The 14,863-nt window shown below is 39.0% G+C and overlaps 2 protein-coding genes across 6 annotated transcripts in view; one reads left to right on the top strand and one right to left on the bottom strand.

Annotated features, from left to right (window-relative positions):
• Positions 1 to 14,863, top strand: part of TBCD (tubulin folding cofactor D) — a 324,749-nt gene that overhangs the window by 239,141 nt on the left and 70,745 nt on the right. The gene's annotated exons all lie outside the window — the stretch shown is intronic.
• On the bottom strand, positions 1,704 to 9,206 carry ZNF750 (zinc finger protein 750). The gene is made up of 3 exons (XM_056553205.1): positions 9,140 to 9,206; positions 2,851 to 4,292; positions 1,704 to 2,588 (listed from the first exon to the last, which is right to left on the bottom strand). Exons 2-3 carry the CDS (start codon positions 4,167 to 4,169, stop codon positions 2,060 to 2,062), a joined length of 1,848 nt encoding a protein of 615 aa, XP_056409180.1. The 5' UTR covers positions 4,170 to 4,292; positions 9,140 to 9,206; the 3' UTR covers positions 1,704 to 2,059.

The following is a 14,863-nucleotide window of genomic DNA, read 5'->3' as shown; positions in this document are numbered from 1 at the left end:
GTGAGAGTTATATAGTGGAGGAGCAGGGTCCACAGCAGTACAGAGTATTTCAGGAGAGGAGTGTGCTGATCATGTGGAGGTCACAGGATGAGAGTTATATAGTGGAGGAGCAGGGTCCACAGCAGTACAGAGTATTTCAGGAGAGGAGTGTGCTGATCATGTGGAGGTCACAGGGTGAGAGTTATATAGTGGAGGAGCAGGATGCACAGCAGTACAGAGTATTTCAGGAGAGGCGTGTGCTGATCATGTGGAGGTCACAGGGTGAGAGTTATATAGTGGAGGAGCAGGGTCCACGGCAGTACGGAGTATTTTAGGAGAGGAGTGTACTGATCATGTGGAGGTTACAGGATGGGGATTATATAGTGGAGGAGCAGGGTCCACAGCAGTACAGTGTATTTCAGGAAAGGAGTGTGCTGATCATGTGGAGGTCACAGGGTGAGAGTTATATAGTGGAGGAGCAGGGTCCACAGCAGTACACAGTATTTCAGGAGAGGAGCGTACTGATCATGTGGAGGTCACAGGGTGAGAGTTATATAGTGGAGGAGCAGGGTCCACAGCAGTACACAGTATTTCAGGAGAGGAGTGTACTGATAATGTGGAGGTCACAGGGGGAGAGTTATATAGTGGAGGAACAGGGTCCACAGCAGTACAGAGTATTTCAGGAGAGGAGTGTGCTGATCATGTGGAGGTCACAGGGTGAGAGTTATATAGTGGAGGAGCGGGGTCCACAGTAGTACACAGTATTTCAGGAGAGGAGTGTTCTGATCTGAGGGAGGTTACACTGATCAGCTAAATATTAGCCTCATCAATAAGTCTATAGACCGGGAAGGCTTCAGTCCAAGGGTCCATATAAAGCAGCTGTGTCTCTGAGGTGATCAGACATCTTCTAAGACATCCGGTACCTCTTTCTCAGGATGAAGACTCTGTTGGGTTCAGAGCAGCAGTACAGAGTATGTCAGGAGAGGAGTGTGCGGATCATGTGAGAGGTCACAGGGTGAGAGTTATATAGTGGAGGAGCAGGGTCCACAGCAGTACAGAGTATTTCAGGAGAGGAGTGTGCTGATCATGTGGAGGTCACAGGATGAGAGTTATATAGTGGAGGAGCAGGGTCCACATCAGTACACAGTATTTCAGGAGAGGAGTGTGCTGATCATGTGGAGGTCACAGGATGAGAGTTATATAGTGGAGGAGCAGGGTCCACAGCAGTACAGAGTATTTCAGGAGAGGAGTGTGCTGATCATGTGGAGGTCACAGGATGAGAGTTATATAGTGGAGGAACAGGGTCCACAGCAGTACAGAGTATTTCAGGAGAGGAGTGTACTGATGATGTGGAGGTCACAGGGTGAGAGTTATATAGTGGAGGAGTAGGGTCCACAGCAGTACAGAGTATTTCAGGAGAGGAGTGTACTGATTATGTGGAGGTCACATGGTGAGAGTTTTATAGCGGAGGAGCAGGGTCCACAGCAGTACAGAGTATTTCAGGAGAGGAGTGTACTGATTATGTGGAGGTCACATGATGAGAGTTATATAGTGGAGGAGCAGGGTCCACAGCAGTACAGAGTATTTTGGGTTGTAAATGTAGAGGAGACCTGTCAACTCATATCTTACAGGTTTTAACCGTCACCCCACAGCACAACTCTTAAGAAATACACAGAACAAAAAATTATCTGAAATATAGCGTTTATTAATATTATTTTGCCTTTTTTTGTTAAAAGCTGGACAAAGGGCGTCTATACATAAAAACATGAAAACTTTATAATATAAAGAGCGTGTCTGTACAGCGCCTACGGCGGAACTTAGCCCCTCACCCTGCAGTAGCGCCTGAATAACTTTATACAAAAATAAATATTACCAATATAAATAGAGTCCAGTCCCGACCCGTATCCTGCGCGGGGGTGGGGAGAAGCAGCGGGGTCTGAGGGAGGTTACACTGATCAGCTAAATATTAGCCTCATCAATAAGTCTATAGACCGGGAAGGCTTCAGACCGTGCCAAGTCCAAGGGTCCATATAAAGCAGCTGTGTGGAGTTCTATAGTCTCTGAGGTGATCAGACATCTTCTAAGACATCCGGTGCCTCTTCCTCAGGGTGAAGACTCTGTTGGGTTCAGATGTTTTTGCTTTCTTTGCTGGTGTTTTTGCCGCATCTTTGGTGTTCTCCCTTTTCTGACCTCTCGGTTTGCTGATGCTTTCTTCTTCTTCTTCTGGAGTGTTCACAGCAGATTGCTCTGGTTTAGCGCTCTGCCTCTCCAGATTTTCCTCCTCTACCGCCCGGGCGGCTGGCACGGGGCTGTACGACGCCAGCTGGCAAAGGGCTACAGCCGCTGACTGTTTTTGCTCATCGCAGTTCTCCATCAGTGCCTTTACATCCGCCATGTTAATGCTGTCGTTGCTCGGAGAATGTGATCTGGAGTGTGGAGACCCCTCCGTGTTGTTCGTCCTACCGGAGTCTTTGACGGAGAGGTTGAGTGGGACATCTTGCTCCAACTCGACTTTGGTGGAAAGGTTAAGTGGCACAAATGTTTCCTCATCATCGCTGCTTGTCGATGCTTCACGGTCACTGGTGGACAAGTCATCTTCATTCCCAGAGCTGAAATTACAAAAATTGAAACAATGTTAGGAACCAATTACTTCAACATTCGACATCTACATTGCCAAACTCTGTCCCCGTTAATGTGCTTAACAAGCTCCAATACTGGGGGAAATAATAGGTGGTTGAGACCACTCATCTCAAGGGAAGCAACACATTGGACAGATAAGAATCCAGTACATCGTGCTTTCTCATTTCCATAGAAACAAAAAAAAATCTCAAACGTGATATCTATTCTATATGAGAATGAGCTTGGACTTACCATGGAGAATGTCCTCTGCTTAGAGATGGTTGGGATTCTGTGCTTTTCCTCACTGGCTTGAAAGCTGTAAGGTTTGGCCCCTCACCGTCCCACTTTCCTATGGTAGAGGTAGATTTGCTGGATAGGTCAAAGATTCCTTCAAAGCCTTGACTGTTCTGAGTGAAGTTGGTCGGACTCGGTCTGCCGGGTGAGCCGGTGGCAGCGCTGGCAGCCCGTGGACTCATCTTCAGGCTCTCTTCTTCATGTTTATGCTTTTCTTGGTCCAGAAGAGCCTCCTTCTGACAGTCCACTTGCTTTTGAGCATGGTCTAAGGGGTAGAAAAGAGGTGGGCTGGAGGTTGGGTAGAGGAAAGGGGAATTGTCCATGGTTGGTACTGTGGGAGCTTTGGTCAATCCATGAGATAGCTTGAGACCATAAGGTAGATAGGAAGTTTCGGGTGATCTGTAGAAGCTGTACGGCATGGCCGGGCTCTGCTGGAATGGGTGTAGCAGTCTAAAGTCAACAGATGGGTTTAGTGGTTTCGGCATGGAGAGTCCAGAAGATTGAATGGGATGAGGACGATAGAGTCTGTGATCTTGAGGGCCGTATACTGATAGCATTGAGGTATCATACATGTATGGGAAGACAGGTGGCCCAGTCTCATAGTATTTATAGTCTGATATCATAGGACGGATGTAATGTGGGATTGTTGGCTTTGGGCCAAGCTCGGGAGGAACCAGTTCTCCTATTTTCCATGGCGTGGTTAGTCTTTGGAAAGCAGACCCCTCACTATGGACTCCTTTGACTGCTGAGGGCATGATTTCTGGTAGGTGGCTTCTTTCTGTACCATACCTGTGATCTCCAACTGGCATAAAGGCTGAGGGCCTCACAACCCCCTCAATAGCCATCGGCTTGGGAATAGGGCTGTGCCCGGATGGTGAGGGTACAGTCACATCTCTTTGGTTGACTGGCTTTTCCACCTGAGCGTGGGTCTCCTGGGTTTTAAAATCTGCACTGTCTCTGAGTTCATCTCTTGTGATGTCGTGATGGGCTTTGGGATCCAGCTGTCCATTGGCCACAATAGGCGTGGGCTTCACAAACCCCTCGGGGGACGGCTGTTTGACCTCCATAGCGTTGGTCTTTGGGCTCTTGACCGCCCGGTCTTGCTCTGTGACCAGGGTGATGGAGTTTTTGCAGAGCCCGTACTTCATGTGGTTGAAGAGATGAGACTTCTCATTGCAGGTGAATGGACACTGGAAGCACTTGTACTTGAAGGGCTTTCCTGGTGGTCTGGGAATGTAATGGGGCTTCTTGGGCTTACGCTCCTTCACTGCAGACATGATGAAGCTTTCTTGGGTCCCACAAGTCACCTCACTCCTCTTTATTATCTCCAGCTTTTCCAACCAAACGAACTTCTAAGAAACCTCTTGGTTCAGAGTCCCCTTTAGGGTAGTGTTCAGTATCTGCAAATAAGAAAAAAAAAAGTTAGGAAACTTTTTAGAAATTTTTTAAACATTTTTTTTATTATTTTTTTAAATAAGTCAAAGCAAAGTTTCACCTCCCTTCCCCCCCCCCCTTGTATCTCTGGAGACGGTTGTTACCTTACGTGTTGCTTCCAGCTCCCTGTGATTTCATTATGACTTTCCTAAGCCGAATACTTGACTGTATGTTTAAAAAGTAGGCCGGCTGGGCAAACTGGCTTAGCAAGGGGGTAAATACTTCAACACTCCCTCATTGTAATAGGAGGATGAGTGACAGCTCTGCAAACCAGAGTGCTTCAAGGGCACAGACGCAAAAATTGTAATACCTGAGTATCTGTCCAGAGGGGGGCGGTATAGCAATTTTATTTATTTATTTACTTATTTATTTTTAATCTTTTTTCCATTTTTTTATATTAATTTATTTAATAATTCAATGATTTTTTTTTTATTCATTTACTTACCGTATATTTTATTTATTTATTCATTTATTTAATGATTTATTTACTTGTTATTTATTAATTTCTTTTTTTTAATGATTTATTTATGTTATTTATTTATTTTACCTATTTGTCTTACAGTTTGCAATAAAAAATTTGTTATTACAAACCAAATAATCAGAAAAATTAGTTTTTAAAAGGAAAAAAGAAATAAAAAATAATATATATATATATATATATATATATATATATATATTATTTTTTTTTTTTTTTTTTACTTTTAGATTTCTTTTTTTTTTGTATTAGTTTCTCAGCTGTTCCAGGTAGGGCGAGAGAGCGGTGGAAAGCCTCCTGCCTCTCATCCCCTCCTCACAGCTTCCTTGTGCAGCGTAGATACGGCTTGTGCTGGCACGTCTCTATTTTCAACGATACTCAAGGCGTGAGAAAGTGGTGCGGTGCGGTTCTCATGACTGTGGACTTAAGATGTGTTACGGCATGGATTATAAGAGAGAAAAAAAAATTAAGGAAAAAAAAAAAAAAAAGTGATTTCACCACTAGCTTGGAGCATCGCGATTTTAATGATGATTGTTACAAAACCTCTGACAGATAACTCTTGAAAACATAGAAACTAATTGCCGGCGAGCCCGGGGGCACCAATTTCTAAAGAAATGTCTTTATTCCCTTCAAGTGGTTAGGTCGTATTAGCGCTACGTGAAGACTGATAGGAGAAAAGCGCTGACGACGGGAAAACCAAGGCTCCGAAAACTATAAAATGTCAGCATTCCCTAAACTAGGACTCTCCAGCTGTTGCAAAACTACAACTCCCAGCATGCCCTGACAGCCGAAGGCTGTCAGGGCATGCTGGGTGTTGTAGTTTTGCTACAGCTGGGGAGAGCCATAGCTTAAAGAACACTGCATAGTCCTAGTCTACTATATGTTTCAGGGGTAAAAAAAAAAAAATCCTGATTACCTACAATGTTCTACATAATTTAGCCCCTCAAAAAATTGGAGAATAATAAACGTGCAATATTAAAAAAATAAAATATATATATATATATATATATATAGATATATATATCTATATATAGCTTTTTTTTATATTTTATTTAATATATTTATTTATTTGTAACTTTTTTTTATGTTTATTTTATTTTTTTATAAATATTTATTTATTAATTTATCTTTTTTTATTTATATTTGTGTTTAAATATAAATAAGCCGCTAAAAATGAAACGGTATAAACAGGTAAAAAAAATGAATCTTAAATATGTATTTAATGTAGATATAACATTTTATTTCTTTATATGTGTGTGTGTATATATATATATATATAGTTTCATTTTCAATGGCTTATAATTTTTTTGTTCAATATCACATTTAATCTATACAGTTGTTTATCTTGAATTTATTATATATATATAGCTATATATATATATATATATATATATATATATATATATATATATAATTTTTTTTCTATTTATTTAATGTATTTCCCATCTACTATCACCTACAGCTTGATATTATATTATTATTATTTTTATTATTACTATTTTTATTATTATTACTATTATTTTTACTATTATTATTATTTTTATTACTATTTTTATTATTATTATTATAATAATAATAATCTTCTTAACCCCTTGTTTGCCTCCTAAAGTTGCGGTGGGGACTACACGTCCCAGCACGGCTCTATCAGGGCATGTTGAGACTTGCAGTTTCAGGGCAGCGGACCCCCCTATTTGGGCTGATAATACAGAATATAATGGGAATTCGCTTTGCATTGATGGCCTGACAATAAGAAGCTGCTAAATGTGTTTTCGGACAATGGAGATATGCAAACGCTGCGGATTGGGCACAACACGGCCGGTATCAGGTGGGGGACAGCAGATTTCAGCCCTGACATGCCCGGCTCAGTTTCATCTTGCTATTCTCTGGGTAGACTGAAAGTGCCAGTGCTAATGACCCCCCTTTGATGGTGAACGTTGTCACAACAAACATGAGAGCAAGCCATCTGAGGCCCGGCCGTTGTCACCAATGCTTCACCCCCTTTGCATATCCATGGCCTGATTCAATTGCAATCGCATCCCATTGTCTGCAGGTACAAATAAAGTTTCTATCTCATTCTTCCCAGTTTCTGCCAAGTTCTTACAAAACTTTCTCTTTTTAAAAATAAAAAATTAAAAAAATAATGGCACCCATTATTATCCATATTAATATATCACGATAAACTTAGGGCTACAAGTTGTTACCCTCCCTGTGCTGAAATGTCCACTTACCAAGAGACGAGCGGGGTTCCCAGCCTGGCATAAGTAATGATACAGAAGGGAGTTGGTAGGGTGTTATGTGTAAGGGCATGACCATATGAAACCTGTGATGTGGCATCGATTGCGTAACCCCAGGGACAGGCCGCTGTCACCCTGTGGCGCAAGGGCAGTTTCAGTGTTTGGTTGCTGTCCGACTAGTTAGACTTGTATCCTGGGTATGTATTAATAGATGCAGGGATATAGATAGCCGCGGATGTCTATAGGGGAAGTAGGGCCAAGCCTAATGATCGCAAAGATTATATACTTCTATGTGTGTAAGTCCATAATAATAGTCCATATTGTTATATGTGATTGCATAAATAATACCGCACACTGGTACAAACATATAAGACGCTCTGCACACTGACTGCAGTATTTTTGTGTGTATATGTATATATGTGTATATATGTGTGTACATATATATATATATATATATATGTATATGTATATACATGTATATGTGTGTGTATATATATATATATATATATGTATGTATATATATATATATATATATATATACACATACAATATATAGAAGAGAGTAGGATCAACCCTAATGATCACAAATCATATATATCTCTTCTGTATTAGTCCATATTAATAGCCTTCAGCTGTCCGGGCACGCTGGGGGTTATAGTTTTGCAACAGCTGGAGTCACCCTTATTGTAGAACATCGATATATACACTTAAAATTCCCTATATTAGTCCACATAATTAATACCACACACTGGTGCCTACATATAAAACACCCCGCACACTGACTGCAGTCATACAGTACACCTGTTCTAGGCTCGGTACAAAACACAATCAGATACCACTACAATACGACATCTTACACCTAGCACAACTAACCCCTCTATACACATAAAATCCCCTATATTAGTCCACATAATTAATACCACACACTGGTGCCTACATATAAAACACCCCGCACACTGACTGCAGTCATACAGTACACCTGTTCTAGGCTCAGTACAAAACACAGTAAAACTATGATGCAACATCTTACACCTAGCACAACTAACCCCTCTATACACATAAAATCCCCTATATTAGTCCACATAATTAATACCACACACTGGTGCCTACATATAAAACACCCCGCACACTGACTGCAGTCATACAGTACACCTGTTCTAGGCTCAGTACAAAACACAGTAAAACTACAATACGACATCTTACACCTAGCACAACTAACCCCTCTATACACATAAAAGCCCCTATATTAGTCCACATTGAAATATAAATAAGCACATAAATAATACCGCACACCAGTACATACCTATCAGACACTCCGCACACTGACTGCAGTCACACAGTCCACCTGTTCAATGCTCGGTAACTACGACACAACCTCCCCCAACCCAAGCCTTCAGACCAGTGCTCTCCAACCTGCGGACCTCCAGATGTTGCAAAACTACAACTCCCAGCATGCCCGGACAGCCAACGGCTGTCCGGGCATGCTGGGAGTTGTAGTTTTGCAACATCTGGAGGGCCACAGGTTGGAGACCACTGCTCCAGACCATTACACAACAAGTTTCCAGGATCCCAAATTTTGTACCAACTTTATAACCCCCAAAAAATCTAAAATTTCATTTTTTCATTTTGATTATTTTTTTTCTCCTAGTTTAGATATCATGAAACTATTCCTTACTTATCAACTTTATGTATGTTTAGTTATTTATATCAAAAATAAATATATATGTGTGTGTGTGTGTGTGTGTATATATATATATATCTATTATTTTTAATACATCTTTTTGTAGTTCACTTATGTCTTTTGTGCATTATTTTAAGCAAGAGAAATAAATCCAATTTAGGGAAAAAAAAAAAAAAATATATATATATATATATATATATATATATATATATGTTTTCTATATGTATAGTTTTCTAATGTCTTACTCTGTTACATGTCTTTGCTAGTTCTTATATAAAACGTAAGGAATAAGTCCGGGCAAAGCACCTCCTGGAATGGGGAGACTGACAGCAGCTCCGGGTATAAGGAGTAATATATATAGAAATAGTAATAATGTATATAGTAATGTAGGGTGAGCTGATGGTATATAGTGGATGTCCTTACCGGATGGAGCGGAGTTCTCCCTCACACTGTGACGGCTGCTGCTGCTGCTGCTCGAGGAGGAGAAGAAGTACCTGTTCTCTGACTTCTTACAAGGAAGACTGATCTGCGCTGTCTCAGAGGGAGGGATTTAAAGTACAGGAGTTGCGCCCTGAGGCTGTAGAGATGCACCTGATATTCCTAGTGCCCCGAGCACCCGTACATTGTGTGCACAACCACTAGTCCTAAACCCTCTGCCCTCACACGCTGCAAACAGCTCCCCTAATCCCCTCCGCCTGCGAGCCAAGGGGGGCAAACGTGACAAGATCACCACCTATTAATTCTACCATACAGTGTTATGGGATCACACTACATGCACAGTACAAGGAAGGAAAATGTTTATATCAATAGCTAGAAATTATATACACAAAACTTTTTATGTATTCTTTCATTCATTCATTCATTTATTTATTCATTCATTCATTTATTTATTTATTCATTTACTTATTTATTCATTTATTTATTCATTCATTCATTCATTTATTCATTCATTTATTCTTTTATTTATTTATTATTTATTTATTTATTTTATTTATTTATTCATTCATTCATTCATTCATTTATTTATTTATTTATTTATTTATTTATTTATTTATTTATTTATTATTTATTTATTTATTTATTAATTTATTATTTATTTATTCATTTATTTATTTATTTATTATTTATTTATTCATTCATTTATTTATTATTTATTATTTATTTATTTATTTATTTATTTATTTATTTATTAATTCATTTATTTATTCATTCATTTATTCATTTATTTATTTATTCATTCATTTATTTATTCATTCATTTATTCATTAATTTATTCATTTATTTATTTATTCATTCATTCATTTATTTATTTATTTATTTATTTATTTCATTTATTATTTGAAATTTGTAAGAACAACCATGGGATCCAATTGATTTGATTTCTTTTTTTAAAGTAATTTTTATTTTATTTATTTTATTTTTTTAAACTATAGTTTTTATTAAAGAATTTTCATAGATACAAATCAAAGAAAAAGACAGAGCGGAAACGTCATAGGGGCCAAAGCCTATTAACAAACAAGGTTAAACAAATGATTATATTATTCGCCAATGATAAGGTCAAGGCAGGCCAGAGAAGCTATTGATTTAATTTCTATTATATTATTTTATATTTGACTTTGTTTTCACTGTGTTTTTTTATTTCTATTTATTATTGTTTGTTTATTATTTTGTGTGTGTGTATATACCGTATATATATATATATATATATATATATTTATGTATATTCATGTTCATTTTTTTATTCATTGATTCCTTTCAGTACTTTAGTTTTTCTTATTATTAAATTGCCCCCCAATATGTGCCCGTTCTCCACTTTGCGGAACCTGTTGCAACGCCAACTCTTCCTGAACCCCCCCCCCTCAAGTCCAAAAATTTGGACAACCACATTTATGTTTTTATATATATATATATATATATATATATATATATATACACACACACACAACGTATATACTCGAGTATAAGCCGAGTTTTTCAGCATGATTTTTCGCGCTGAAAATGCCCCCTTCGGCTTATACTCGAGTGAACTCTCCGCCTGTCAATCCCTTCATCAGTGGTCTTCCACCTGCGGATCTCCAGATGTTGCAAAACTACAACTCCCAGCAAGCCTATCGGCTGTCCAGGCATGCTGGTAGTTGTAGTTTTGCAACATCATGAGGTCCACTGGTTGAAGACCACTGATGAAGGGATTGACAGGCGGTGATGATGACGACGCTGCAGTGGTCTTCAACCTGCAGACCTCCAGATGTTTCAAAACTACAACTCCCAGCATGCCTGGACAGCCGATGGCTGTCCGGGCATGCTGGGAGTTGTAGTTTTGCAACATCTGGAGGTCTGCAGCTTGAAGAAGACCACTGATGAAGGGAATGACAGGCGGTGATGATGAAGGGGGTTGGGGGGGGGGTTCTGGATGATGACGGGGGTCTGGATGATGACGGGGGGTCTGGATGATTACATGGTGGGGATGATGTATTTCACACCCTAGGCTTATAGTCGAGTCAATAACTTTTCCTGGGTTTTTTTTAGTGTAAAATTAGGGGCCTCGGCTTATACTTGAGTATGTGTGTGTGTGTGTGTGTATGTATATATATGTATATATATATATATATATATATATATATATATATATATATCTCAATGTTAGACACCAGCAGCACACAGAACTTGGTTCTGGACTATTTTAGTTGTGCTGCTCTCCTGGTATTTTATATACATATATGTGTGTGTGTGTGTGTGTGTGTGTATATATATATATATATATATATATATATATATATATATATATATGCACACATGTGTGTTCTGTATAAATAGTATTTGATGGCTCAGCATATATTTTATGACTTACTAACCACCATTATAATCTATTATTTACGGGGACTATGTTCCTGCATGTTACATCCTCATTGCAGCCATGTTGTTTCTTAGTGATACCATGAGCCTGTAAAGCAATAAACTCCAATCTGTGGACCTCCAGCTGTTGCAAAACTACAACTCCCAGCATGCCCTGACAGCCTGCGGCTGTCAGGGCATGCTGGGAGTTGTAGTTTTGCAATGGCGTGAGAGCTATGATGGGGATCATGGGCTTTCATTTCACCCTGCAGAATAGAGGTACAAAAGTGAGGGGATAATTGATTTGTAAATATTGGGGTTGTTGTTATCTAATTACCTTTTATTTTATGATCATTTTATGATATTTGTGGCGGATATGTAGAGCGATCACAAAAATGACAACACAGAGAGGAACCGAGAAGTGACAGATCAAGGGGGCACACCCTGAAACCACAGGGAGGAAACTAAGCGCAGGAGTAATTGTCTGCAGCTTAATGGGAAACAGGACGGGACTCCTAGTGGAGAGGGGGGGTACTGAGCCTGGCATTATAAATCATCCTGTACCCCAAGTGTTATTATCCTGTACCCCAAGTGTTATTATCCTGTACCCCGAGTGTTATCATCCTGTACCCCAAGTGTTATCATCCTGTACCCCCAGTGTTATTATCCTGTACCCCGAGTGTTATCATCCTGTACCCCAAGTGTTATCATCCTGTACCCCAAGTGTTATTATCCTGTACCCCAAGTGTTATTATCCTGTACCCCGAGTGTTATCATCCTGTACCCCAAGTGTTATCATCCTGTACCCCGAGTATTATCATCCTGTACCCCAAGTGTTATCATCCTGTACCCCGAGTGTTATCATCCTGTACCCTGAGTGTTATTATCCTGTACCCCAAGTGTTATCATCCTGTACCCCGAGTGTTATCATCCTGTACCCCGAGTGTTATCATCCTGTACCCCGAGTGTTATCATCCTGTACCCCGAGTGTTATCATCCTGTACCCCAAGTGTTATCATCCTGTACCCCAAGTGTTATCATCCTGTACCCCAAGTGTTATTATCCTGTACCCCGAGTGTTATCATCCTGTACCCCGAGTGTTATCATCCTGTACCCCAAGTGTTATCATCCTGTACCCCAAGTGTTATCATCCTGTACCCCAAGTGTCATCATCCTGTACCCCGAGTGTTATCATCCTGTACCCCCAGTGTTATTATCCTGTACCCCGAGTGTTATCATCCTGTACCCCAAGTGTTATCATCCTGTACCCCAAGTGTTATCATCCTTTACCCCAAGTGTTATCATCCTGTACCCCAAGTGTTATCATCCTGTACCCCGAGTGTTATCATCCTGTACCCCAAGTGTTATCATCCTGTACCCCGAGTGTTATCATCCTGTACCCCGAGTGTTATCATCCTGTACCCCGAGTGTTATCATCTTGTACCCCGAGTGTTATCATCTTGTACCCCGAGTGTTATCATCCTGTACCCCAAGTGTTATCATCCTGTACCCCAAGTGTTATCATCCTGTACCCCAAGTGTTATTATCCTGTACCCCAAGTGTTATCATCCTGTACCCCGAGTGTTATCATCCTGTACCCCGAGTGTTATCATCCTGTACCCCAAGTGTTATCATCCTGTACCCCGAGTGTTATCATCCTGTACCCCGAGTGTCATCTTCCTGTACCCCGAGTGTCATCTTCCTGTACCCCAAGTGTCATCTTCCTGTACCCCAAGTGTTATCATCCTGTACCCCAAGTGTCCTCCTCCTGTACCCCAAGTTTCATCCTCCTGTACCCCAAGTTTCATCCTCCTGTACCCCAAGTGTTATCCTCCTGTACCCCAAGTGTCATCCTCCTGTACCCCAAGTGTCATCCTCCTGTACCCCAAGTATTGTCATCCTCCTGTACCCTGAGTGTTATCATCCTGTACCCCAAGTGTCATCATTCTGTACCCCCAAGTCCCCCTGTAGTCTTCCACAATGATGAGCTCTTCCTCTATGTTGAGTAGTGTCGTCCCTCTTCATTATACTGATACACTGTGCTGTGAGACCTGTGTCAGCTGTCCCTGTGTAGTCAGCGCTGAGGTATTACAATATAAGGTGATGTATTACAATATAAGGTGATATATTACAATATAAGGTGATTTATTACAATATAAGGTGATATATTACAATATAAGGTGATTTATTACAATATAAGGTGAGGTATTACAATATAAGGGGATTTATTACAATATAAGGTGAGGTATTACAATATAAGGTGATGTATTACAATATAAGGTGATTTATTACAATATAAGGTGAGGTATTACAATATAAGGTGATTTATTACAATATAAGGTGAGGTATTACAATATAAGGTGATTTATTACAATATAAGGTGAGGTATTACAATATAAGGTGATTTATTACAATATAAGGTGATTTATTACAATATAAGGTGATTTATTACAATATAAGGGTATGTATTACAATATAAGGGGATTTATTACAATATAAGGGGATTTATTACAATATAAGGGGATTTATTACAATATAAGGTGATTTATTACAATATAAGGTGATGTATTACAATATAAGGTGATTTATTACAATATAAGGTGAGGTATTACAATATAAGGGGATTTATTACAATATAAGGGGATTTATTACAATATAAGGTGAGGCATTACAATATAAGGTGATGTATTACAATATAAGGTGATTTATTACAATATAAGGTGATGTATTACAATATAAGGTGATGTATTACAATATAAGGTGAGGTATTACAATATAAGGGGATTTATTACAATATAAGGGGATTTATTACAATATAAGGTGATTTATTACAATATAAGGTGATTTATTACAATATAAGGTGATGTATTACAATATAAGGTGATGTATTACAATATAAGGTGAGGTATTACAATATAAGGGGATTTATTACAATATAAGGGGATTTATTACAATATAAGGGGATTTATTACAATATAAGGTGATTTATTACAATATAAGGGGATTTATTACAATATAAGGTGAGGTATTACAATATAAGGTGATGTATTACAATATAAGGTGATGTATTACAATATAAGGTGAGGTATTACAATATAAGGGGATTTATTACAATATAAGGTGAGGTATTACAATATAAGGTGATTTATTACAATATAAGGTGATGTATTACAATATAAGGTGATGTATTACAATATAAGGGGATTTATTACAATATAAGGTGATTTATTACAATATAAGGGGATTTATTACAATATAAGGTGAGGTATTACAATATAAGGTGATGTATTACAATATAAGGTGAGGTATTACAAT

This window comes from Hyla sarda, unplaced genomic scaffold (genome assembly GCF_029499605.1).
Source record: "Hyla sarda isolate aHylSar1 unplaced genomic scaffold, aHylSar1.hap1 scaffold_259, whole genome shotgun sequence".
NCBI lineage: Eukaryota > Metazoa > Chordata > Amphibia > Anura > Hylidae > Hyla > Hyla sarda.
The sequence above is the reverse complement of the archived record's forward strand: the minus strand, read 5'-3'. Positions and strand labels throughout refer to the sequence as shown.

Coding starts and splice junctions, on each gene's coding strand:
- ZNF750 (XM_056553205.1), bottom strand. CDS start 4,169: ATGTCTGCAGTGAAGGAGCGTAAGCCCAAGAAGCCCCATTACATTCCC. Junction 2,589..2,850: donor AGCAGAGGACATTCTCCATG/GTAAGTCCAAGC, acceptor TTGTAATTTCAG/CTCTGGGAATGAAGATGACT.